Raw genomic sequence first — 26,055 nt, 5'->3', positions numbered from 1 at the left:
TAAATCCATATTTTGCCCTGTTTGAAAGATCACAAAGATTATCACTTTCCTTTATGCATAAAAATATTTGATTATTTTCTTTGTACCAGCCCTCCTTCCTTTCCTTCTAGTCCAACCATGGCCATTTCTTTCAATCTCTCCTTTTAGAACCTATTTTCCAGACCATTCACCATCCTTACTGTTTCCCTCTGGATTCTAACACGTTTCTTGATGGGTGGCTGCCAAAATTAAAGACTGTGCTACAACAGAGTAAATGACCACTCTGCAAGCCTTACTTACACCTATTTTGGGTAACTTCTGGTATAATGTTCACTTTCTGACAATAGTAAGAAATTATTATCCACTGTAACTTGACTCTTCCATCCAGACCTGTAACTTACTCAGTTATTTTCCAGGATCATTTTGTTCAATTGCTAAAAAAAAAAAACCAAACAAAAAACAAAAAAAAAAAAAAACCCAAAACAATAAAAAACCCCCCACAAAACAAAATAAAACAAAAAACCGCAACAACCAAAAATCGCACCCTTTACTTTGTGAAGAAAAAACCCATACACGGAGTTTCAGAAGCGACTTAAAATCTTGCCTAGAGGGGTGTACCTTCCCATTGCCCTGACAGGTATGTTTACACAAGTGGCATTGGATTTAAAGCATTCTCCCCTCAAAACTCTGAAGCAGACAGACGCTGACTTTCCAGATTTAAGTTTATAAACGCTCAGTTCTCCACCGTGGCACTGTTGATGCAGTCTTGGCTTTTGTCGACAGTTGCTACAAGAAGTCCCTACACAACTGCTGAATTTGCGGTTACGAGAAGGCCTGTGAACTTCATTGACGACGGAGGTGAAAGCAGCTACATCCAAAAAAAAAAAAAAAAAAAAAAGGCCAACCAACCAGAAAAAAAAAAAAAAACACAAAAAAATAAAAAAACAAAACAAAAAACACCGCACCCACGAACGGCTGTTTGTTTTCCCCCCACACCTGCAGCAAAGCACACGCCTTCCAAACGCCGGGCAGCGACAGAGCGAAGCGGGGGAGAGCGGCGCCGCGGCCGTTACAAACCGCTCACCCCGCCACCCGCGAGCTCGCGCCGCCCCCGTAACGGCCGCCGAGCTGGAGCCCCTCACATCCACCGCGCATGCGCATTCCCCTCACTGCTGGGGCGCGGGGGGGGGGGGGGGCGGCACCGACTCCTTCCGCCGGGCGCCGCACTCGGGCCTCGGGCCCCGCCCCCTTGCCCCCCCCCCCCCCGTCGGAGTCGCTGTGCGGCGCGCGCGCGGGGCTGTTTCCCTCCCCACGTGACATGGAGGCGGGGACGGGAAGGGAAAGGTCAGCGGCGACGCCGGCGGAGGAGGCGGTGGAGGAGGAGGAGGAGGAGGCGGGGGGGGAGCGGAAGGTCAGGGCGCCGCGGAGCGGAAGTGGGAGCCGGAGCCCGTCCGCCATTGTGGGGAAGCGGAGCCCGCAGCGAGGGGGGGGGAAGCGGCGCTGCTGTCCGGCCGGCCGGCTCCTTCCAGCGAGGAACCCGATCGGCGGCGGCACCGAGCCCAGGCGGCGGCGGCGACAATCAGGCGGCGGGGAGGAGGCGGCGGCGAGCGGCCCCGGCGTGCGGAATCACTCGAGGCCCAGGCGGATCGGTGCGAGGGGATCGCGGCTCCCCGTGAAGAATGTCAGCCACCAGCGTCGACCAGGTACCGGCGGCGGGAGTCGGGGAGCGGCCGCCCGCTCGCTCCCTGCCCTTTCCTCCTCCCTGGCCCGTCGTGAGCCCCGGCGGGGGAGGGGAGGGGAGCGGGTGGCGGCGGCCCGGGCGGCCACCTGCACCGTCCCTCGCCGCCGGGGCGGCGCGGTTCGCGGCCTCCTCCCTCCTTCCCTCCCCGCCGCCCTGGGCAGCGCCGATTAAGCGGCGCCCGGGATGGCGGGCCCCTTTCCCAGCCCGCCAGCCCCTATTTATAACCGCTGATCCGCGCCAGAGCCGCTCCGCCTCCCCGCCCGCAGGGCCCGCCGGCGCTCAGCCCCGCGGCCCCGGCCCCCCCCCCGCTCCCCGGCCCGGCCTGGCCCCTTTGTGTCTTCCCTCCCCGGCCAAAGCCCCTCCGGGCTCCCGGTTCCTCTCGGCGCCGGGCTCCCCGCGGCGCCCAGCTCCGTCTCCGCCCCGAGCAGCCTTCGTTCTCTCCGGCTCCTCGTTACCGCATCCTTTCCCTCCGTGCCTTTCTCTCTGCTCACCCACCTCATCTGCCTTCGGGCCTCTGTTTTCCGCTCCTTCCCCGCGGCCTCCGCTTCTTCCAGCTGTTCTCCTCTGTTTCTTTCTGTGCGCTGTGCTACACTTTTTTAGCTGGTTCTTCACAGAGCTTAGCTTCTTATTTTTTCTCTTTGCCAGGCCTCTGCTGGCCTTTCTTTATGCCTGGAAGCTATTTTGTCTTGCTCTCTCCTTCCTCCGTGGGCCTCTGTGACTCCCCAGAAGTTTTGGCCCTGCAGTCTCCTGGCACCTTTTATTTTCTCCCTGTGTCTTTAATGTTTCGTTTCTTTTGTCTCCGTGCAAGCTCTCCAGTTTCCTTTTATGCATTTATTTCTAGCTCAGTGCTTTCTTAGCCTTTCATTGCTCTGTCTTCCACGAAGGCTGCTTCTTCCCAACTTTTTTTTTTTAGTTCCACGTCTGTTGGTCTCTGCATGCTATTGTGTCTGGATTAGATTCATCCCAAAAAATGAGATGGGGTTTTTAAGGTGACAGAGATTTTTTTTCTCTATCTGTCTTTGGGGGAGGGGGGGGACTAACCAGTGCATCTTTAGATGGAGTAGTCTTATGATAACTCTGAGACAGATGCACATAAAAGCAAGATGGAGGTGGTTGCCTCCTAAACTTTTAAACCTCTGAATGCTGAGTTTTTCAGGACTAAGAATTGTTAGAGGGTGATGGAGCCTGGAGACCCCTCATGCTTACCTGTACATATGTGAGATTAATTAGATTTTTCGTGGGCTAGCATTTGTTTTTCCAAGCTATTTTGCTATAGAGGAGTTAAGGATACTGTAACTTGTACTGTTACAGTGATTCTTAGTGCATGACAGATTAACAGTGTTTTGTAATGACTAATCCTGAAAAAAAAAAAAAAATCTTCCTTAAGGTATTATTTTCTTGTGTGAAAGCTTCATGCAGACTGTATCATTTTCTCAATGTGATTGCCTAGACAAGTAATATACAACTTGTAGTTCAGTTTACAATATCATTGTCCATTCCTTCGTATATGTAAAAAGAAAGACATTGTAGATTACTCTCTGATAAGTTGCCCATCAGTCAGCTTAAAAGATGATATATAATAGCAAAGTGCTAATGAAGTTCTAGTACTGACAGTAATCTTAAAATACTAACTTTCTTTGTTCTTTTACTCTGTTTTGTTTATTGCTTATATTTCTGGGGAGGGGGGCAATCAGAAATCATTTTGTTGTTCAGGTTTTCAGCACCATTTAAGCTTCATGTGCTGTAAAAGGCTAGATTATTTCAATGGGTTTTGGTGAAATTATTTAAAGATTTTTTTTTTTTGTAATATTGTTAATGATATTTTGTATAATAATGTATTTATATAATAGCATGTTTTAATGATATTTTAAACTGATATTTAAATTGAAAAGAGCAGAATTGGCAAATAAGTGGAATTACCCTAAAGTAAACATTAGAGGATTCTAACTGAACTTGTTTTGCCTTTTTTTTTTTTTTCTCCACTTTCACATATACAGAGACCTAAAGGACAGGGAAATAAAGGTAAGTTGATTCCTTGTATTTCTGTGTAAATTTCTAATATTGCTGTTTATGGAGGTTAATGTGTCTTCAGACAATCGTGGGAAGAGAGTGTAGCTATAGGATGTCTTTTATTTCAGAGCAAGATGACAGGAAATAGCATGCCAAAATGTTATTTCCCAGCATTTTTACTGTGCCACAGCAGTGCATCAATTTAAAACGTTTTATTTTGCAAATGAAGGTTGTCAGAAGTCGAGTGATAGCATAGCTATTTCTTTTTTAGCTGACTTTGTGATATGCTTGTATAATGTCTTTAACAGTACACCTTGGGCCTTTCTGTGCAGTGAATAGAATCAGTGTACTAGAATCATCAGGAAGAATCTTTTGAACAGCTTCCTTAGCTTGTGAGACAACAGCCACGTGACTAGTTACTCATATCTGTGAGCAGAACACACCACCTTCCTTGTTTTCAGAAATTTTGTGGGCTTTTATCTTCATTGTAGCGTCAGTATAGAATATTCTCTCAGTGTTTGTAGGCCTTCTGCTTTTCTACTTTTTTTAATGTTTTTGTCAACATCTTAGTTTTTAAATACCATACTCAATGGGGGTTTCTTCTCCCACAGAAACAAGGAACTAACTCCTTAAGATTCTTCTGTCTTAAATTCTTGGCAAGTTTGTCATAAACAGCATCTCAGATGATATATCGAAATTTATTTCTGGTCTGGAATTGCTTTGATATAAAGACTAATATTCTGTTTGGGAATTCTTTTTGCCTAATTGGTACACTTCTACCCATTTAATTCTTAGGTGTTCAGCAAGCTGAGCTATAAAATATCATGCACACAGCTACCTTTGTGTGTTAATGTGCTGCTTATTTCTTCATGCAGATAAGAAACTTTTTTTTGAGTTCATGTACTCTTTGCCCCCCGCTGTTCATTATCTGAACTATTCTAATTGGTCTCTGTGAACTGTCATTTAATGTTACTCGCAGCGTACTTGTTATGTTATTCTGTCTGTGTGCAGATTATCTGCTGCTTATTACATATATCGCTTGTGAGGCGGCACATTGTTCCTGAATCTTGCTGAATTTGGCCTGTTCCTTGCAATTTCTCTGCGTTCAGAGAAAGATGAACTTGTATTTACCCCTTCACGCCTTTTCAGTTTGGTCATTCTTGAATAATTGTTCTTTCAAATTCTAATATTCTATCTTTTTTTTTTTTGCCAAGCAGGAGCTTTTAAGTATTTCTTTTAGTCTTTGAAATAGTTTGTGTTTATGCTTTCCATGTTGTCCTTAAATGAGAAGAAAAGTCAGATTAATTTTAGCAAGTAGTTTGTGGCTTCACATTCTCTGAATTACCGTATCAGTTTTAGTGAGGTTATTGAGATGCATCTATTAGAGAATCATACGTGAGTTTTTGAACTATGTTCTATATATATGAATTGGAGTGGAAGTATTAAGCATATCTATTTGGGTGTTACGTTGCAGCTTGTTTAATAGTGAAAATACATGAGTCAGCTTTACCTTACCTTATTTATGTTAGCATATTTTTGTGTGCTGTAATTTGTAAGTGCTGCAGAATGTTTGAATCAAAATACATCTCTTAGTTTGCTATGTAAGGAAGAGATTTTTGCATTTCTGAACTTGAATTTTTATGGAGTGTATCCTTTTAATTAATGGATACTTACTATGTATTGTCTTGGTGAGAATACAACCTAAATTAAAACTATACTGAAACAAAACAATAATCTCTTTCATTGTGTATTTGGTATAACATCTATTTAATGAAACTAAGTTATGATTTAGCATTAAAGGGCTAGGAGATTGAAGATGGTAGCACCGTGTAGCATGCGTGGTTGGTTTTGGATTAGAGACTTTAAGAGGATAAATTAAGACAATATCAGCAATCCTTACTGACCACAGGTTACAGAAAGTAACTTTTTTCAGGTGGCATGATAGGTCCCAGATTAAAGGAGCTTTCAGGGAAGATGTGATACTGAGTGCTGGTTTTGTCTGGGGTAGAGTTCCTTTTCTTCCCAGTAGCTGGTATGGTGTTGTGGTTTTGGGTTTGTGCTGGAAACAGCGTTGGTAACCCCGGGCTGTTTTCGGCGCAGCCCAGCAGAGCTCACCCAGAGCCAAGGCCTTTTCTGCTCCTCCCGCCGCCCCACCAGCGAGTGGGCTGGGGGGGCACAAGGAGCTGGGAGGGGACACGGCTGGGACAGCTGAGCCCAACTGACCCCAGGGACATCCCACCCCACAGGGCGTCCTGCTCAGCGTGTAACGCTGGGGGAAGGAGGAGGAAGGGGGGACACTGGGAGCGCTGGCGTTTCCCTGCCCAAGTCACCGTTAGGTGTGAGGGAGCCCGGCTGTCCTGGGGATGGCTGAGCCCCTGCCTGCCCCTGGGGAGTGGGGAGGGAAGCCTGCTTGGGCTTGCCTTGTGCGCACGGACTTTGCTTTGCCTCTTAAACTCTCTTGATCTCAACCCGCGAGTCTTCTCACTTTCCTGATTTTTTTCCCCATCACAACATGTGGGAGTGAGCAAGTGGCTGGGTGGGTCTTAGTTGCCATCTGGGGTTGAACCATGACACTGAGTTAACAGACTAATCTAAAGTTTGTTCTGTGTGTAAGAGTGGTAACATTAAAGAGGTTGGTAAAAAGGTTACTGTCCAGGTGCCTAGTAGAGCATATGAGAGAATGTGAATGAGCAGTATAAAGTGTGTATGCATGGACATAGAATATTTTTCGTATTGAAACAAAAAATATTAAACCTTCAAATGGTATTGGAAGGTAGCTGATTTGTATTGTCTGGTAAAATGTTTTTGATGTTAATTGGTTTTGATGTTACGTTGATTATAAATTGGTGTACTCTGCTGTTTCCCTTGACCAGAATTTGTGGGATTGAAGTTCTCGTGTGTGGAACAGGACTATCCATCTGTTGTGTCATATATTAATCTTGATATTTCAGAGACTTGAATGAGAAACTATCCTGTCTTGAATGGCTTTTTATTCTAATTGTCAGCTACTACACAGTTGACATAAAACATCAGAACTGAAATCAATCAAATGATGGGGGTGGGGGAAAATTGATATCCCTGAAACTTTTTTTACCCCCTCCCCCCCTTCTTTTGTTTGTTGTGCCAGTGTATCACATCTGTGATAGGAAAGTGCTGACTTGTATTTTTGTATATATAATTTGGGGATTTATAGTAGACATAAATGTAAGCATTAGGTTTCAAACAAAATTAAATGTTCATGTTTCTTTTAGTATTTATTCTCTGCATTAATTAAGGTGTAACAGCTTCTTCTAATGAAAATTTTATTCTTATGCCTTTGGCCATCATTTGTGCATTTTGCAAGTGGTTATGCAAAGGATAGTAGCAGTTAAAAAAAATATAAGCTTTAAGTTCCTTTATGAATTGTTTCTTCCCAATATGTAATTAACACTGTATGTTTTCACAATGTTTGCGGAAGTATATGGTATTTTCAGGGTGGGGTTGATACAGGTATTTTTAGTAACTGTAGATTAGTTTCAATTGATATTCTTCACTGCCCTGTTCAGATTCTTCACTTAATGTCAGATTTTGGGATGAAGCATGCATCTTAATCTGTTTGGTTTTATCAAATGAGTACGTAGGCTACGTTCTTCATTATTAACACATTATGTAAAATTATAATGAAAAGCCAAAGAAACACTCTTGTAGTGATGCTATTTCACTGGGAAATGTGTATATTTACTAGGAAAGATGTCAGTGTAGAACTATTTTGTGTCACTGACTTAAGATCTCAATACAGAATAAATAAGGAAGAAAATACAAGAATATTCTGTGTTAGTTGTAATGGTAGACCAAAAGTAATTCTGTCTTAAGTGACCTTTAGGTACCTCTGAAACAATGAACACAGCAGATGCATGTTTTATGAAGATTAGCTGTCAGTACGAGGAGATTAATTTTGATAGGATTCTAGTCTTGACATGCAGCTGTTTATTCTTTTATTTGTGGTTGCATGCTTTTAAGAAATTTGTATACCGCCATCTATGTCTTCATTATAACAGAATTGCATTTGAGAATTGTGCTCTCCATGCTATTTGCTAAAGTCTAAGCAATGGACGTGGCACAGACAAAAGATTTTGAGGCTCATCCTATGTGTGACTGGGCCAAATATAAAGAGGAATATAGTGTTCTAGCTCATTAATATGTTACCATTGTGTGTCAATTCAGGACGATTAATAACCTTAGCTGTATTTCTTGGAAAAAAAAACCCAAAACAACACTTAATTTAAATTTGGTATTTAATTTAGAAATACTGTTCAATCAAGTTTTAAACCCCACTGTACTCACCATTGCTGGTCATATTTGGCTGTAGCTAGTATATGGACACACAGTGCCAGTTTGTAATAACTGAAGTGTCAGGTGTTCTCAATTTTAAAACTTCAGGAAGATATTAAAAACATGAGTTGCTATCTTTCTTTCCAGATACTTGCTTTTGAAAAAAAAAAAAAAATCTTTTGTGGTTCTGCTAAATTATGAATTTTCAGCTCTTTTTACTGATGTCTGAAATCCATAAATTTTTTCCCGAATTTTGGTTATTCCTTGTGATTGTATCTATTCTGTTGTAATTTTTTCAGCTAGTTTCATTCCCTGAAGGCAGTTAATTTTAGAGGTATTAAAGTCAAATTCCAAAAAAAAAAAAAAAAAATTGAAGTGACTTAGTCCAGGCACTGCTTGGTTTGTAATATGAACTTTGTTTGGCAAACCCGCGCCCCGCAATGCAACAGAAAACCCCCCACTTTGAAACACCACCTCCAACAAAGTTGAAGGTTTAGTTACATTGTTGTATATACTTTTCAGAAGCTTTCGCTAGAAGAGAGAAACCATGGAGTCAGCTCGTAACTTAGTGTCTCCAGCTGTCGGAGAATCTTCTGTTTTGTTGTAGCTTCTGCTGTTACAGTTTCACAGTGCACCTTACTGGTCACTCTAAAACTTGTTTCATGTTTGTCTTTTTTTTTTCCTGTTTTGTTTTGGTTTTGTTCCACTGAACCTATTTGATAAATAACCACAAAATTACATTAGGAAAAGCAGTAATTTATTTTTGAGAAGAGGTCTTTAAGTTGTAAAATTGCAAACTGTTGGTTTAAGTCCCTGTTCTTCTTTGTACCATGGGAAACAATGAAAGCTAGTAGAAATTTGTGCAATTTGACTTTTTCAATACTAGCCTGGGGGAGGGTGGAAAGACACTTCAAGTAATTTGGGCAGCTGGAAAATCCCAGGTAGGTGTAATGCCTTAGATAAAAGTAATCGGAGGCCAAGAAGAGCAGGTATGAAGAGATTCCAGTATATAGTGGCATATGTGTTGCGAAGGGCTTGTAATCACCCTTGGGGACTTAAGCTCTTGTTTCTGTCTTGCTTTGTACCCTCTTAGCTTCAGAGACAGCAGTAATACAATGCAGTATAATATGTAGGAAATACAGAATTAAATAGCTGAATAGCGGTGCCCTTCATGGTTGTCTTGGTGGGTAACTGATTTCCCTCCTGGCAGGGTAAAGCTGTATGTTGCAACATTCCCTGAACCTATTGAATATGTCTGATCTGGTTGATCTGCACATTTGCACTTGGCCTGGTACTTCTGGAAACACTGGATTTACTGCCTGTGCAAATAAGGTGTGCCTACAGTTTTTCCTGTCTGTGGAGCTCAGGAGAGAATAGTCAAGAATAGTCTGCTCTGGTTGCCATCTTTCTGGACCCCTCCTGAAGTCTGATTGGCATCATCAGTAGAATGAGCTATTTTCTTTAAATTTAATAAAGTGATGCTCAACAATGATATATTCAGTCTCAACAAAGTGCAAGTAGAAGTACTTCAATGTACAGGCAATTAAGAAGTGTTCTCTAGATTGAAAGTGCAACACAGATCTTCCAGAGAGTATACCTAATACAGATTTACTTTTAGTTTCAGTACAAAACGGTTCGATTCATCAAAAGGATGCAGTAAATGATGATGATTTTGAGCCATATCTAAGTAGTCAGACAAATCAGGTAAGTGAACATTGTTTCCTATCTTGAAGTTAATTTAGGAGTTCAACTGGCGTCCAGACTTAATTTTTGGATGATATTTCTTAGCATTACTTACTTGCCTGAGTATCTATTGAAATAAAACTTTATATCATATCTTGTTTTATTATATGGTATTGTAAACAGGTAAAGCCTTAATAATTCTGGGAAAGATTCAGTTAAAAAGCATGTTCCGTCTCCTGCACTTGTCCCCTGATTTCAGAAAAATGCATTTACAAGAAGCTTGAGGAAAAAAACAAACTCCAAAACCAAAACACAAACCCCCAAAAAAACCCCACACCTTAAATTTACAGTGAAAGCATTATCTATTGGATGCAGATTGGAGCAACAGTTGCATCGCCTCTGAGAAAATATTTAACTGCTTGGACATCATTTCCTTGGAAGTTGGTAGAAGTAGCTAACAGTTGATGGCATAATAGATGGAAGCTTCATATTGCTACGACTTGGTATAACTCCTCTGCCAGGAAGTTAATGACTTATTTTCAGAGCTGTGAATTGTCTCTGTAGTCAAAAGTTAACATTCATTAAGTTTGTAAGTTGCAGTGGTCTCGAGAGAAGGAGAAAGTGCAAGTTATTAAAAGGTTGTGAGAATTTTGCTTGCCTTCTTATTTTTTTAAATAATACAGCATTAAGGAGGCATCATCTAGAAGATGATAATGTGCAAGTTTTTTCCCCAAAATAACATCAGAAGTCACATGGGGTGTAGAACTTCCAATGTGTTAGAAATTTATCTTCTTAAGAAGTAAGTGCTGTGATTTCCCAGGAGTCTTGGGAGCGGGATCTGAATTTAGCTAGCAAACTTTGTTGAAGATTGTACTTAATGCCCATTCTCAGTAGTGTGGAAATGTTACAGTTTGGTTATTGTTCCTCCTGAAACAAACAGGCTTCCTTGCATCCTTTTCACTGTAATATTCTGGCAGGTGTCTCTTCTTAGAAGTGAGGAATTGGACAAAAAAACAGGAATACCAAAACTTTAAATCACAGTTGCAGCTGTTTTTCCTGTGTTTATGAAATCACAGTTGTTATGACTTGTTTTTTAAAGTAGCTTGTTATTTTATTGATATTGTTGACATGGAGGCATTTTAAACCTAGCTCAGTAATTGAAAATAAAGATAACAAATTACAGAAAATGGGGCTCTCTAGTGCTTTGTAAAGGTGTCTTGATGAAAAAAACGGCCATATCTAACAGGTACCTTGTTTATCTGTTGCATTGGGAGGAATGGTGGAAGTTACAAATACATTCATATAATCTTTAAAAATGTTTTAGACTGTACTGCAGTTCTGTGGTTGTGGGGTTTTTTTTTTGGTTTGATTTTTTTTTTTTTGGTGTTTTATTTGTGTTTTTTTTGTTTTGTTTTGTTTTCCCTGAGCATAATTGTCTATATTGCTGATTTTTGTTTTATTTTCTTGCAGAGTAACAGCTATCCACCAATGTCAGACCCATATATGCCTAGTTATTATGCTCCATCCATTGGATTTCCATATTCCTTAGGCGAAGCAGCGTGGTCAACTGCAGGCGACCCTCCAATGCCATATTTGACAACTTATGGACAGATGAGTAACGGTGAACACCATTACATACCTGATGGTGTATTTAGTCAACCTGGGGCATTAGGAAATACCCCTCCATTTCTCGGGCAGCACGGATTTAATTTTTTTCCTGGGAATGCAGACTTCTCTACATGGGGGACAAGTGGATCTCAGGGACAATCAACACAAAGCTCTGCTTACAGCAGCAGCTATGGCTATCCACCTAGTTCTCTTGGGAGAGCCATAGCAGATGGACAGGCTGGATTTGGCAGTGATACTCTGAACAAGGTGCCTGGGATTAGCAGCATTGAGCAAGGCATGACTGGACTGAAAATTGGTGGAGATATGACGGCTGCTGTAACTAAAACTGTAGGTTCGGCTCTGAGCAGTACAGGTATGACGAGCATTGCAGCAAACAGCGTGCCCCCAGTTAGCAGTTCAGCACCTAAACCAACCTCATGGGCTGCCATCGCAAGGAAGCCTGCCAAACCTCAGCCGAAACTCAAGCCTAAAGGTAATGTGGGCATTGGGGGCCCCGCTGTACCACCCCCACCTATAAAACACAACATGAATATTGGAACTTGGGATGACAAAGGGTCAGTGGTAAAAGCACCCCCAGCCCAGCCAGTACTGCCTCCTCAGACTATAATCCAGCAGCCTCAGCCATTAATTCAACCACCACCACTGGTGCAAAGCCAACTGCCTCAACAGCAGCCTCAGCCACAGCAACCACAACAGCAACAAGGACCTCAGCAGCAGGCCCAGCCTCACCAGTTGCAGCAGCAACAGCTGCAAAACCGCTGGGTAGCTCCTCGTAACAGGGGTGTGGGCTTCAGCCAGAACAATGGAGCTGGTAGTGAGAACTTTGGTTTAGGTGTTGTGTCTGTCAGCTCCTCACCTTCTGGTGTGGAAGTGCACCCAGTGCTGGAGAAACTAAAGGCCATAAACAACTACAATCCCAAAGACTTTGATTGGAATCTGAAGAACGGACGTGTGTTTATAATCAAAAGTTATTCAGAGGACGATATTCATCGCTCCATTAAGTACTCTATCTGGTGTAGTACTGAACATGGTAATAAGCGCTTGGATGCTGCCTACCGTTCCCTGAACGGCAAAGGCCCGCTCTATTTACTCTTCAGTGTGAATGGCAGTGGACACTTCTGTGGAGTGGCTGAGATGAAGTCTGTTGTGGACTACAATGCGTATGCTGGTGTCTGGTCTCAGGATAAGTGGAAGGGGAAGTTTGATGTCAAATGGATCTTTGTCAAAGACGTTCCCAATAACCAACTGCGGCATATTCGCTTGGAAAACAATGACAACAAACCAGTCACCAATTCGAGGGACACTCAAGAGGTACCCCTAGAAAAAGCCAAGCAAGTGCTTAAAATAATTGCTACTTTCAAGCATACCACCTCAATCTTTGATGACTTTGCACATTATGAGAAGCGTCAAGAGGAGGAGGAAGCCATGCGTAGGGTAAGAAATCAATGTCATTATAGTAGTTCTGTTTTTTTCTGGTTTTGGAAACCTTGTTTTTCATACAACTGGAATTTCTGTCTGCAGTCAGAACGTAGTGCTTTTTACTCGAGGTGTCTGTATTTGACAAAACTGGCTCTTAATGAAAAGATTTATGTTTTTGTAACTTGTTAACACAGGCATGTGTTTAACCACAATACTAACAGAGGTTTGCGTAAGTGGACTTGTGACATGTTTTACCCTTCAAAGTAAACAAAAACTGAGTGTATTATCCCTAACTGAAGCCTTCTAGTTTCTACGATTGCTGGATGTCACAAAAAGGACCTGAAATGACAGGGGAAGCTTACTTTATTTAATATAACATTTCAATTCAGATTCTGCTTAATGAAATGTTAGCATCATGATTACTGTGAAAAGCAGGTTTTCCCCTTGACTCAGTTTGTCTTTTGTACAGTTGTGAAACACAGAAGTGATATAGTGATGACTTGTACAGTGTCAGAATCATTTTTTTGGACGTTCCTGATAGTGCATTTCCTGGAAAAAAAAAAAAAAGTAATGGGTAGTTCATTTCTGTGAAGAAAAGTATACCTATGATAAATCTGTAGAGAAACCTTTTAGTTTTGGAGTTATTTCATAAAACCAGACAAGGGAAAAAGGCATTTAATTTAAGCTGTTTTATACTACTTGTCTACTTTGTCTTCTGTGTACTTTCCCTAGTAATAACACTTATGTTGACCCTTAGCCACAATATTTACTTTTGCTCAATTTTCTTCCCAGGCTTGCTAGTAACTGTATATGATTTGTCTCATGGCTAGAAATATTTCAGGAACTATTGTACCAGTTAGCTGGTGTGTAAGTGTTCAGAAATGGGAGTTTTCATCAGTGCAGTTTGGTGGTAGTGCTCTCTATTCATCGTCTCTTACCACCTACTGAATAAAAACCCCCCAAAAGTCTAGGGTTTATGCTAATTAGGGGCCCTGTGGAATGTGAAGTCCTGAATTTGTTCACTTCTTGAAGCTGCCACAATTCTGACTAAGAATTTCACCTGATTCACAGCCTCCTTGCCTTTCTAAGGTTTCTAGCACTGTAGTGGTTCTACCCCTCTTGTACATTCCTAATCCTTCAATATATATGTTTTATCTCCTATAGACCAGTGCATACCCAAAATCAATGTTGTCATTTTACTGCACATCTCTGCAATAAATTATCACGTTGGAAGGTTTTTATTGTTTGGAGGCAAGATGAATATCCCAGTCGAGCGTGTAATGGCTTTTTAATTTTGATTCGAAGAAAGAACCCTGAATATCCCCTATATCAGTGCTGCTACTTCCATGCTATATTGATGATGGGAGGATGGGCCATGTTCTTAACTAATATTCAATATAAGAGAAATACTTTGACTTTTGCAGGCTTTAGTACAACTTCGTAGTGATTTTGGTAAAGTTTCGGAAGGACTAAGGTTATCGTATTTCTCTGTAGTCTTCGTGTTTCCAGTATTTTCTTAATTTTTGATGTTTTAAGACATTCCACAAATAACTGGTTAGTTTCAAAAGCATCTATTTTTGTTTAAAAAAAAAAAAAAAAAGTCATAATTTGGACATGCCCTTGCAACTCAGGAAGATAATGTGTTTTATTTGTGGTTTTGTTCCCCTCTGTAGCAGATGAAAGCCACAATGTAATGTAGGGGGGGAACATAGCTGATCAGTATTGTTTCTATGTGTGCTAAACTTAAAGTACTAAATTCAGCATTTAGTAGGTCTCTAACTAGATGGCTATGTTTATACATATTTGTGTAATAAAGTAACACTGCCGTTTCCTTTAATATCTTGAGGGAAATGTATCTGTATGACTCAACAGAGAAATGCAGAGCTCAGTACTTGAGTTACCTTTCCCAGTACTATTGAGGGAAAGCATACTTGTTGAACTACTTGCACAGTAGGCATTGATTCCTCTACAGCATTGCACAAATTGGTTTTGTGACAAATTCTAAAAAATTCCTTGAGCTGCATATCTAGTTGATGGATTTGAGATAAGTACATATTTATTCGCTTAAGGCGTAAGAGCTAGGAAGTCCAAATTAAACTAGTGACAGCTACTGAGAGATCATCTTTATAATTCTTTCATGATTGAGTGTTGATTTTAAACCTCTAGGTTTCTTCTTATCACAGAGTATACAAACAACCTGTCTTTAAATTGTAAACATAGAACTGTTAACTCTTACGATTCAAGAGTAGTTTGGAAATGCAACAATTAGTATTGTAAGCTCTGGTTTATGGTTAATTGAGTAATCCTTTATTACCTAGTGCCAGCTAGGATTTTATGGAGCTGTATTTAAATTCATGTGCTTTCTACTGCCAGTGGAACTGTGTAAATTAAGTTCATGCGCATTTTCTCTGGCAGCTGTGGCAATCACTTTGTTTCCAGCATTTCAGTCATAAAAAATGTGCATATTGCTGTTAATAAAATATTAAATGCATCAAGCATCAGTAGTCATTTACATGTTCCTTAAAGTTCAGTTAATGTTTATTGTTGCATAGGTAGTAACAAACTTTCATACAGCCAGTGTTCTAAACATAGTAAACAACATATGATTTATGGATTTAATTTACTTTATAACTGTTCATCATTCTAGCTAACTTATTTTAAAATAGTTGGTTGTAAAAGTTTAATCTTAACAACTCAGAGGGGATCAATAATTCATTTCCAATATGACCTAGCAGTATGTTTTATTAAAACATGGCAGTATACTTATAAAAGTGCAATGAATAGTCTGTGATTAACATGAAACTTCAGTAACTTTGCCATTTGATAAAGGTTACTTGCAAATGACTATGAATAGTATCTTTAAGCGTAAATATTAGAACTCTGCTGTCTCTACTGTTTGATGTGACCCTGGTGTGGGTAAGGTATCTGCAATTGGGGTTGGAAACAAATTTGTGCAGTAATCATTCACACTTTCCTTATGACTCAGGTTCCAGAGTCCTATTTTAAACGTACAAGTGCTGTGATCTTTTACCAAAGGAGCAGAGAAATCAGCAATGTTTTTCATGAGTTCTGTCAGTGGTATATTGAAATAATCTGAAATTGCATTAACCCTTGGTTTGAACGACTGCTTTGGGGTGTAAATGTGTATATTTGCGTGCAGTTAATTTTAAAATGTGTTTGATTATCTTTCAACAGAAAGCAGTAGCAATAAGATCTAAACCAATGGAACAGAAGTCTTAAAATATGCCATTTAAGAGCACGTAGTTACATTAGGAAAATAAGAAGTATTGAAAAGAAAAAACAACAACCCCTGTAGGTGCCTGATCTTCAGTAAATACATGGATCGAAGTGAAATGTGGCTCTGATTAAAAACGCAGTTGTTGGAAGGTTACAATTTTTTCACTCTCAGGTGGTGGCTTGTTAACCTACAATTACCTGTTGTCCTAGGACTTCTCTTGGTGCTTTTTAGTACAGAATTCTACTTTTGTAGCATATCACGGAAAAAGAAATCATGGTTCTACATAACTGTAGAATGCTTTCGATGGTTTTCTTAGTGAGATAGTTCAGAAAAATAATTAATTGTTATCTATGGGAGAAGATAGAGGAATTCAGTATATATTTGTGCTTATTTAATTTGTATTTGGAATTTTTACTTTTCAGAAAGCCTTTAAATGTCAGGCAAATAAGTATTGAAAATGTTAGCTTTCTCCTGTTGTACTACATGTCTTGTAATAGGAATGCTGATATAGCTAAAATCTTCCAACTCTCAAAAGGAGTAATTTAATTTCTTTTCCCTCATTCTGATATTAATGTAACTTCTGTTTCTCTGAGAATTGGGTCAGTCAGGCTGCAGTGTTAAGCAGCATAACCCCCCCTTTCCACTCCATGATATTGCTGACTTTATGCTTGATTTGATATTTCTTAAAAATATGTTAAAGGATGGAAGGTAGTGAGAAAACATCCATTAAAAGTGAGCTGTAGGCACATCTTCCTCCCTTTACCCTCCCACCCCCCCAACCATCAACTACTAGGTTATAATGTCAAAGTCAGATATAGTTACATCCACAGTCCTTGTACAAGTCAAGGAAGACATGTAGTAGACCAACATTTTAAATGTAGTTAAATGATAGTTGTACCAGATAGCTTTTGAAAGCTTGTGTATTTACATCTAAAAGAGGTTCAAAGCAGTAAATGAAATTGGTTATGTAGTATCTTCTGAGAAACTGAGGCATTTCTTGTATGCTTTTGATGGTGTTTCAAGGGCCATTATTTTGTGATTTCCTTGATGTTTATCTACTGTTTCATCTTCATAAATGAAAATGATATTGCAAGTCTCACATCTGTTTTAAGAAAAAACAATATGGTCAGAAAGTAGAAACAGAAGATACATTTTTACTCCCTTGGTAATCATGAAAAGAATATGTACTCCTGATCTTGGGAGAAGAGAATTATTTGGAGCTAGAATAACTTTAGACATACTGATCCAGAATTTTCATCCCATGATAGTGTGCTTATTTACCATGTTTTATTTGCTTTCACATCTTCAATCTTTTGGAAACACCTAAAAATGACCTGCAAGTTCTCTTCTTATAGACACATGGATTTCAAAAGTGTCTGTTTTCTGTGCATTTGGTGGAATCAGCTGTTTCTCTTCAGAGGTAGGGTTTAGAGTTTGTTACAAGATGGGGATAGTATGAAGAGATGTGGATGTTAAAATATGTTATCATGTAGAGCGACTATGTTTGAGTAGTGGTGTGGCCTGCCTTTCTCTAGTAAGGGAAAAGATGGTGCAGCAGGGAAAACTGTAATACTGGACTGTTGAACGAAAGAGATGGAATGCAGTTAAACTCAGAGGCAATCTTAGTTTATAGTGACACTTGCGTGGATCTTGTTGCATTTTTCTTTTTGGTTTGAAATTCCTACCTGCAAAATCAACCTTTTTACAGGGTGGATTTAAATTCTCTGACTCTGGGACTTGAAAGACCCAATTTCCCCTGTAAAATAGGGACCCCTATTGGAAAAGTTAGGAATATCAGCCAAAGTGTTTACCTTAATGCTCAAGGGACCAGGCATACTTGGACTCTTAATTCTTTAGTGTTAAATGTGAAGGTAGCTGCCTAAGACAAGAGTTCAAATTTGAGCTGAGCTGGATCTGTGGCAGCTCTGCCCTTCTAAATGCTGTGTCTTTAAGTTCTGTTTTTTAAAGCAAAGCAGTAATTCTAATTCTCTTCTTCCAGATCAAAAGCAGAACTTTTGATTATATACATGAATAGCTGTTAAAATTCATTTGCTGCCTTCTGCCTGCTTCTACATCTCCTCAGATTGCATGGCTCTATTAAGAACAAATTGACTATAACATCGGTGCTTTTCCTGCAGTTTGCAGGGAAGGAATATGCCTGCATATTGCAAGGAAGTCACAACCTGTGTGACTCTCCACACAGTACTTCAGCCTCGCTTCATTGATTCGTACCACAGATGGGCTCGTTAGCAGAAACTGGAGTGAAGATTGCTGATGGTGCTTTGGTGGAAAAAAATGACACTTTAAAACCATACAGATCTTGCATATCTAGTGAAGCTGTTTCTGTAGGCTCAGTTGAACTAGAATTGTTTAAGTTTTGTTTTAAAATTGACTTGCTTTAACCTTCAGATTCATGTAGTTTAAATGATGTCTTATAAGAATTCATATCAGATAAGCTGTTTGAGCCCAGTGCTTTGCGTACCTGTTCTTAATATTGACAGGCAATTATAATTATTGTTTTGCTTCTGTACCTGGGGATTATAGTCAGTTGTGAAAAAGTAAACATAAACTTGCATGTTCATTGTACTTTCATATAGAATATAATGAGAAACCAAGGTAAAATAAGTTTGTGTTTCCTCATGGCAGACTATAATTTGATTAACACATCTGCAAATAGCATGAATGGTGAGGCTTAAAGAAAAAGTGTCTCAGAAGTTGTTCCCCAGTGGATTTAGTAGGCCCCTGCAGTGGATGTCATTTCCCTTCCAAGCCTACTATAGATTCCTTAGCAGAGCACTTAAATCAGATCTTGTTGCCTGTGGGCATCTGAGAAAAATTAACAGAGGTGCCAGTCATTTTTCTGTTCCTTTTGCTGGGACAGTGATCGTCACTGAATGCAGTTTCCATAAACATAGTTAAAAGCTACCTGTTAGTCTTCAAAAGCCGATGCGATACTGTGAGCATTGTTAACAAACAATAATGAAGATCTAGAGGCTTGATTTTTTTTTTTTTTTTTTTTTTTTTAACTTTTCAATGAACTTGCTGAAATGGCTGTCTCGTAGCTAACTAAAAGCTGATATTTCCATGTGTAACTATGTACACCACTGAAAGGAAGCACTTACTACTTGTAGTTAGTATTGGCCAATCCATCACTAAAAGTATCCACCTGGGAAAACAAGACTGCAAGGGCTTTGCTGGCTTACGGAGTTCAAGCTTGGTTTCTGCAGATCCTTTTCTCATTGTCTCTTGTTACACGGTATTTTGAAAGTAGTTAGTTTCTTTCCCCATCTCTGCCTTATGAATTTTTGTACCCGTTTATTTAGTGTGCTGTGGAATTTCAGATGTGGATTAAGTTCTGACTGCCTTTATTGTTACCATAATAAAATAATATGGTCTGTCCACGTTCCCATAACAGTGCACATGTCTGCTCAAATTCAGATTTATTTATATTTATACTGTAATTCATTCAAATTTCTACAATTGCTAAGTAAGTTTCAGAGACTGAAAGAAGTAAAATGTCATCAAAACTAATAGGAAGAATAAATAAATTAGAAGTCTAGCTCTAGTAGCTTTTCAGACTTTCTTAATATTTATATGCTTGAAAGCCTTATTTACTGTCTGGATTTCAAATTATCTACAGCAGCAGGGTCTCAGATGAGTGTTAATTCATAAGGCTTAGCAGGAGAAGGGGCTGCCCTGGAGTTGTAAAACCTTCTTTGACTTCCTGTGTTGACTTTGATTTTTAATTTGTGCCTCACAGTTTTCATGTTGGGATGAGGAATAGAAGAAAATGAGTGGTTAAGGAGGGGATGGCGTCTCCACAGGAAAAATTTCTAGGTCCGTGTAAGATTTCTAGAGATACTCCCCTCCCAGAATCCCCAGAAGTACTTCTCAGAAAATCTATTCAAATATTTTTATCTGGTTTTGAGGTAACCTCTGTCTTCAGAAGATTTGTCCTTTCCAGTTTGGAATTCAAGAGCAAGAAGTTAAAAAGGACCCTTATTTTACACCATTTTAAAGTTTCAGCAATGTAGTTAAGAGCCGAGGAGATCCTTGTCAGAAATGGAGTAAATTCTTTCTAGCATTTTTCAGTTTTGTCAGTAATCCGTTTTTCATCGCGGTTCTCAAGCACTAAGGTCAATGTTTAAGCCGTCATAGCTGTAATGGTACACCGGGGTGCAAGCGACTGCAGATTGTGGCTGATGCCATTAGTAAATGAGATTTTGTGAACTTTGCTGCGGCTTCTCACCACCTCTACAGCTGTCTGTTCTGCCTCTGCCAGGTGTTTCTGCCCACGCAGCAGAGTTGGCAGAGGAGACGTATGTGTGCCCGCGCCTCACTTCACAGAGTGCAGTCTGACATGTTCGCTTACATCGCAGATGAGCAGGGCTTTTAAGTCGAAGGTTAAATCGCAGTTTGCGGTGGAGCAACTAAGATGTGCTACACATTCCCTTCGGAAGCTGCTGTGAGAATGTTACCTCTTGGGAGAGGGGCAAAGCAGACAGCTTCAGGCATAAACGTTTTAAACATTGCAGTAAGGTGCAAAAGTTTTCAGAATTCTAGGGTTTTTTTTTTTTGCAGGTATGGCTGTGTGGGAGCTCTGCGTTGTACCTGGGCAAGTTTGCAGTCCTGGGCAGCGTTCAAAATGGGCACCTCGAAATGCTTGCACTTGCAACCGCTGTACAAAAAGCAAAAGTCATTCTTCTAGGTCTGTCTTTTCTCACCTTGAGCTTCAGTTTGTGGGATCTTGGAAGAAAAAATTACAGCTGAGGACTGTGGTAGCTTGTTGTTGTTAGGCTGCCGTTTACATTTTTGCTACTTAAAATGAGGCTTTTTCATCTACCTTCTTTTTGACAAAAAATTCCAGAAATCAGTATTGTGTGCATCTTGGTAGTCTCTTTCAAATTTGGTCAGGAAACATTTTTGTCACTTTGAATTTTGAAATTTTGTTAGCATAGAGATTTCACTAAATCTGAGGGTAAATTCCATTGCAGCTATTTTTCAGCCCAGGATCGTTTGATTAATGCTCTGAATTCAGAGAACTGAAGTTTGGAAGTGAGCCTCGCAGTTCAGACCAAGTTAATTCCATATTTTTGTTTGCACTAGATTGAGGCATGTTTCTGAGGCCTGAGCATTTTTAGGTTCACCTTCACTTGATTTTTTTCATCTAGTGTAGAAAGTTACTTGCATCTGTGAAATCTCCTCATGGCGTGGTCTGCAGCTGGCAGGTACCTTTAACCAGCCGATACATTCCTACATCGTTCTCGTTCGAATGGTACTTAATTTCCCCATCATGCTCATAAACTCCCCCTAAAGCTGGGTAGCCTCACCCTGGTGACTTCTGAAGTTGGCCTTTGGCAGGGAACTTAAATTCACTGGAGCAGCTTTTTATCCAAGAGCATTGCAAGAGATGTGGCAGGTTTTGCTCATCTGAATGTAAGAAATGAGTAAGAAATGTTGGGTGAAAGGGAAAAATGTAGTGGAATCCAGTCTGTTATGCTGGAAACCTGCTGGGGATAAAGTTTTCTTCTAGTTTGTCTATTACAACTGTTTATACAAAACCAGTGAAAACCCACCCAAAAAAACCACAAGAGGAATACTTTTTGTGACAGGAAAAGGCAGTGGTAGCAAGTGTGATCTGACTTAGAGCCAGGGGGGGTTTGGGGAATCGGGGTGTGTTGGTTTGCTTTTGAGTGTAATACCACTACCTGCATTTTGAATAAATCAGGATTTCTCTGTCTGTTTTGCTGGACAGAGTGCCAAATGTCACTGGTACCAATATCTGAAGAACATGCTGTTGACTTGCATTGAAAAATGTCAAGTTTGTACGTCTGCTTTAAGTATTTGAATATAAATGTAGTAATAGGTAGCTTTGAGACGACAGGTGCTGGTGGTGTTTTGAAGCCTTTTTCCTCTGTTGAATTCAAAATGGACTTAAAATTTGTAGTACTTCCTTTATTTCATCTACTAGAAACAGATAGTCAGGATATCATTCCTGTTCTGATTTGTATTTTTGTCAGCTTAGATGCTTTTTGAGTTCAGGGGCTACATACAACACAAGGTTGGTCAGTTTACTGTGCAACACTTTGCAGAGAGACTTTCTAGAAGTTTGGCTCAGTGGTTACATATGTAATACTTGCAGATGAGCAGGAACTGATGTTTTTATTTGTACATAGGTAGTATTTAAAAACATTAAAATATTGGTATTTCATTAGGTAACATCACAGTTTCATAGACTCCTACTTAATACTACAATAGTGTTTTTCAGCGCTTTGTGCAGTTCTTGCAGTTGAAGTCTGCTAATAGTAGAGGAATAATCGGAGATGTGCATGAGCAGGCTATTTTTGCATGCCTTACGTGCACACTGAGGCATGAGGCCAGTGATCATCTGTTTTCAGCCTAGACGTAACAGTTTGTATTAATGGCTGATACTATCAATCTCACATTTTAAAAACACTATCTCACTGCGAAAATACTAGTCATGTCTCTCTGAACTAGTTAATTGTTTCTAGCAGACTAGTGCAAGAAAGGATTGCTCTCGCTTTAAATATACCAAAGAATGTCTAATCTTAGATATACAGCTGCTGGGACCATGGGCTGCTTATTGTGACCAAGAACTCTGTGCAAGGTTTACATTTTTGGTGTTCATCTTGAAGCACCTTGGAGGTCTGTCTTGGAGAGGAGTAGATCATCAGCTGTACTCTGATAACGAATATGTTATGTATCCTCTGTCATTATAGTATCTTTTTGGCAGAATTTATTTGGGTTCGTATGCCAATTTCGTAAATAGTTTCTAGCATAATAAAGTTTCAGCGTGCTATCAGAGTGGTTTCGAAATGATTGTTCAAATGCCTCCTGGTTTATTTTGGTTCTCCTGCTATGTTTATGTTCCATTTATAACATGCTGTGTAATGCAATAATAATAAAAATACTGGAAATGAGTTTTTTGTTCTCTTTCAAATGGGGGAGGGAACCTACCACTTTCTTCCATGAAGGTATTTTAAAACATTTATGTAACGTGCTCAGTTGGGTATGTTAAGAAAGGAAATGCTATTGGAAGATAAATTCTTCGTTTATTAGAATCAAGCTATAGTGTCTTTTTACAGTCTAGAAGAAATGTAACGAAGGCAATGAGATATAGTTCATTGATCTGTTTTTATTTTTTCCTAGAGGTAGTCATAATGCCTAAGTGTATGTTTAACAAAGAGAAAATGGAGGATGGTGATAAAGCACTGAAAGTGTTATTTACTTACTATTTTGACGGCAATTTAGGCTTCCGTTCAAGTGTGGTTTTTTACCCAGCCTTTCCTACCTCACTGGTTTTGCATTTTTTTTTATTAAAAGTAATCTCTAAAAAAAGTATGGATGGCTTTTTTTCCCTTTAATTATTTTTCTTGCCATTTGAGCAATGTGTCTGTATAGAGGAGGGCCAACTTTTTCCTTTAGCTTTTGAATTTAAGCACATGTAAACACTTTATTATAGGGTGCTTTGAAAGAGATACCTGGGAATATGATCTTTCCTTTTTGAGGGATATAATGGATGGAGAGCAGAATATTTAAATATTCATGCAGAGCATTTTTTGACAAGCAGATGATTTAGGGTATCTCTTGACTTGTTTGTAGGTCCCTTGGTCTCATTACTCAGTTCACTTTGTGTGATATATTTAATCAGAAGTGATTTAAAAGCAATATTATAAAACCTTTTATTTTAATAGCTATTTTTTTGGAATGTATTTGCCTTTTGCTTTCACGTATACTTCTGTGTTTCTTTTTAAGAAGTTGACTTGAACTAGACATTTCATGTTCCTGAAAAAAAGTCAAGCTTTTTCCTAGAAAGCTTGTTGCCTGATTTAGAGAAGTTTCAAGCAATGCAACTGCTCTAATGAGAGAAAAGCAGATAATGTTGAACTGTGTGTATTAACATGATTTTCCTTTTTGTTTTTTTTTTCTTTTTTTTTTCAGGAGAGAAATAGAAACAAACAATAACTATATGGAGATGTCCTGCTAGAATTACAACACTAATGATGTAGACTCTGGAAATGCCTAATATGTCTAAGAAGACGTTATTAAAGCTTTTTTCTGCTTAAGGTGACATCTTTGAACACTTTAACACAAAATTGACTCTTCTTGTAATGGTTCTCATCAGTGCATCTGCCCTTATACTCTCTCACCAAACACACTTGAGAACTGTACCTTCGTCAAGCACTTTCTGTCCTGAAGCTTTTACCAGTATCTGCTGTCTTTTGTATTTATGCATCCTAGCTAAGGCACAGGAGACCGAACGAATGCAAGGATTCATTAACTCTTTGAATTTGTTAAATACTAACATTTAACCATTAGAAGTGGTTCAATGATGTGAGATTCACATTGCTTCAACTTAATTTTTTCTTTGTTGTAGTTTTTTTAATTGTCAGTTTTTAGCTATTCAACAGATTAAAAGCAAATCATGCCATATTTAGTCCTGGAGTAAAACTCAAGTCTAAATGTTCATGTGAAAATTATTGTAGTAATCTTTTAACATGGCAAAGCAACTTTGAGCTGCAGTTTAGCCAAATGAAACGTAACATAAAATTATATTAGAATGACATTTCCCTTGTTTCAAACTGTTTGGTGTAAGAGAATATTAATATGCAGCTTGGTGGACACCACCAGTTAATGCACATTATTTTTTTTTTTTTTTCTGTAACATGTATACTGAAAAAAGTGCATTTGTCTGAGGAACTGTTTGTTTGCTACCACTCAATGAATCTCAGTTTTGAGTAAATGTACCTCAGTCTAAATCAGACTTTTTATGACCTTTATAACTACATTTAAAATAATCTTTAATTCCTATTTCTGGGTGTTTGCAAGCCTGACAGATTGCTATCATGAAAGTGAAAATTTACTCCTCTAGGTGATTCACTAGCTAAATAAACATAATTCTTGTTTAGCAAGCATATACTCTGTTTCTCAAATTTTTTTGTTTCACTGTCCGAGCATCCAGGTGTTTTTACCCCTATTTGAAAGCATTTGGAGAAAAATACTTTGATTCGTGGAGATGACATATTCATCGCTATATTAACATGATTTTTGTTAGAACCGTGCAACAAGAATTTTAGAATATGTGTTAAACTGGGTAATTCTACACTAGTTTTTACCTTCTAAGAATTTTATCTCTTGTTTCAGTTTATATAGCAACACACTCTTATCTGCTGGAAGAGAATATAAAAAAAAAAATGTTAAGCGGGTGTATTGACTGTACAAAATACTGAACAGCCTGTACCAAACTCCAGGGATAGCTTTCTCTTTTTAGAACGGCAATGTAGAAGTCAGATATGTTATAGCTTAAAATAGCAATACCACATCTTATTTGAGTGTATTTCATGTCTTACTGTCCAACAAAGATGTTCATACCATGTTTCGAGTCCTTCACTTACAGATTCTGGCAATCAAACTTCGGGAACTTAAGTGGCAAAGGTTTGTTTTGAATACAGAGTATTTTGCTATATTTTGCTTTCTCTCTTCTTAAGCCCCTTGCACTCTTCTAACCTTGCAAACACAAAGTTCAGTACACACTTATTTCTTTCTCGTTATTTAAAATACTTTTGAGACTGTGGAGTAGCAGATGGGAATCTTCATTTTTATTGCCAGTTTGCTGGAAGGTCAGGAGGGAAGCCACTCCCATATTTTGGAGCCAAGAAGCGATCTCCCTTAAATGCAGATGTGTAACAAATAGCAAGTGGGTTAAGGGAGGGATAAGAAAAGTGCATATTGTAAGAGGAGACTAGGAGATAAAGGTTTCAAGCCCAAACCTTATGAAACTTGGCTTGAGCCCAAAAACTGCTGCTTCCGTGCGTATCTGTTTCTTGCTAACAGGTTTTATAGCGATTTGTTTCCCTCTCTTGGCTGATTTATGGATTACTGCCTGTTATTCCAACTGTCCCTGATCAGTTGAAGTGGCAAAGGTCAGTGTGGTGAGTCCAAAGAACGTAGGCCTTCTGATGATCCTTCAAGGGATCAGCATGTTTCTGCTTCTTTGTTACAAAACTATCTTAGGAAAATGCAC

At 39.3% G+C, this 26,055-nt stretch overlaps 1 protein-coding gene across 1 annotated transcript; it reads left to right on the top strand.

Moving 5' to 3' along the window:
* The first annotated feature begins 1,383 nt into the window (after positions 1-1,383).
* Positions 1,384-24,946, top strand: YTHDF3 (YTH N6-methyladenosine RNA binding protein 3). Its single transcript, XM_042785929.1, has 5 exons — positions 1,384-1,682; positions 3,718-3,742; positions 9,660-9,745; positions 11,195-12,787; positions 23,973-24,946. The coding sequence occupies exons 1-5, from the start codon at positions 1,659-1,661 to the stop codon at positions 23,994-23,996; spliced, it is 1,752 nt and encodes a 583-aa protein (XP_042641863.1). The 5' UTR covers positions 1,384-1,658; the 3' UTR covers positions 23,997-24,946.
* The last annotated feature ends 1,109 nt before the right edge of the window (positions 24,947-26,055 follow it).

Source organism: Tyto alba, unplaced genomic scaffold (assembly GCF_018691265.1).
Source record: "Tyto alba isolate M040663 unplaced genomic scaffold, T.alba_DEE_v4.0 Super-Scaffold_9, whole genome shotgun sequence".
In the NCBI taxonomy this organism is placed as follows: domain Eukaryota; kingdom Metazoa; phylum Chordata; class Aves; order Strigiformes; family Tytonidae; genus Tyto; species Tyto alba.
This window is presented reverse-complemented; position numbering and strand designations above follow the sequence as displayed.

Bases quoted from the DNA above. Each gene is read 5' to 3' on its own strand.
- YTHDF3 (XM_042785929.1), top strand. From the start codon at position 1,659: ATGTCAGCCACCAGCGTCGACCAG. The intron at 1,683-3,717 runs GTACCGGCGGCG...TCACATATACAG, and splicing joins CAGCCACCAGCGTCGACCAG to AGACCTAAAGGACAGGGAAA. The intron at 9,746-11,194 runs GTAAGTGAACAT...ATTTTCTTGCAG, and splicing joins TAAGTAGTCAGACAAATCAG to AGTAACAGCTATCCACCAAT.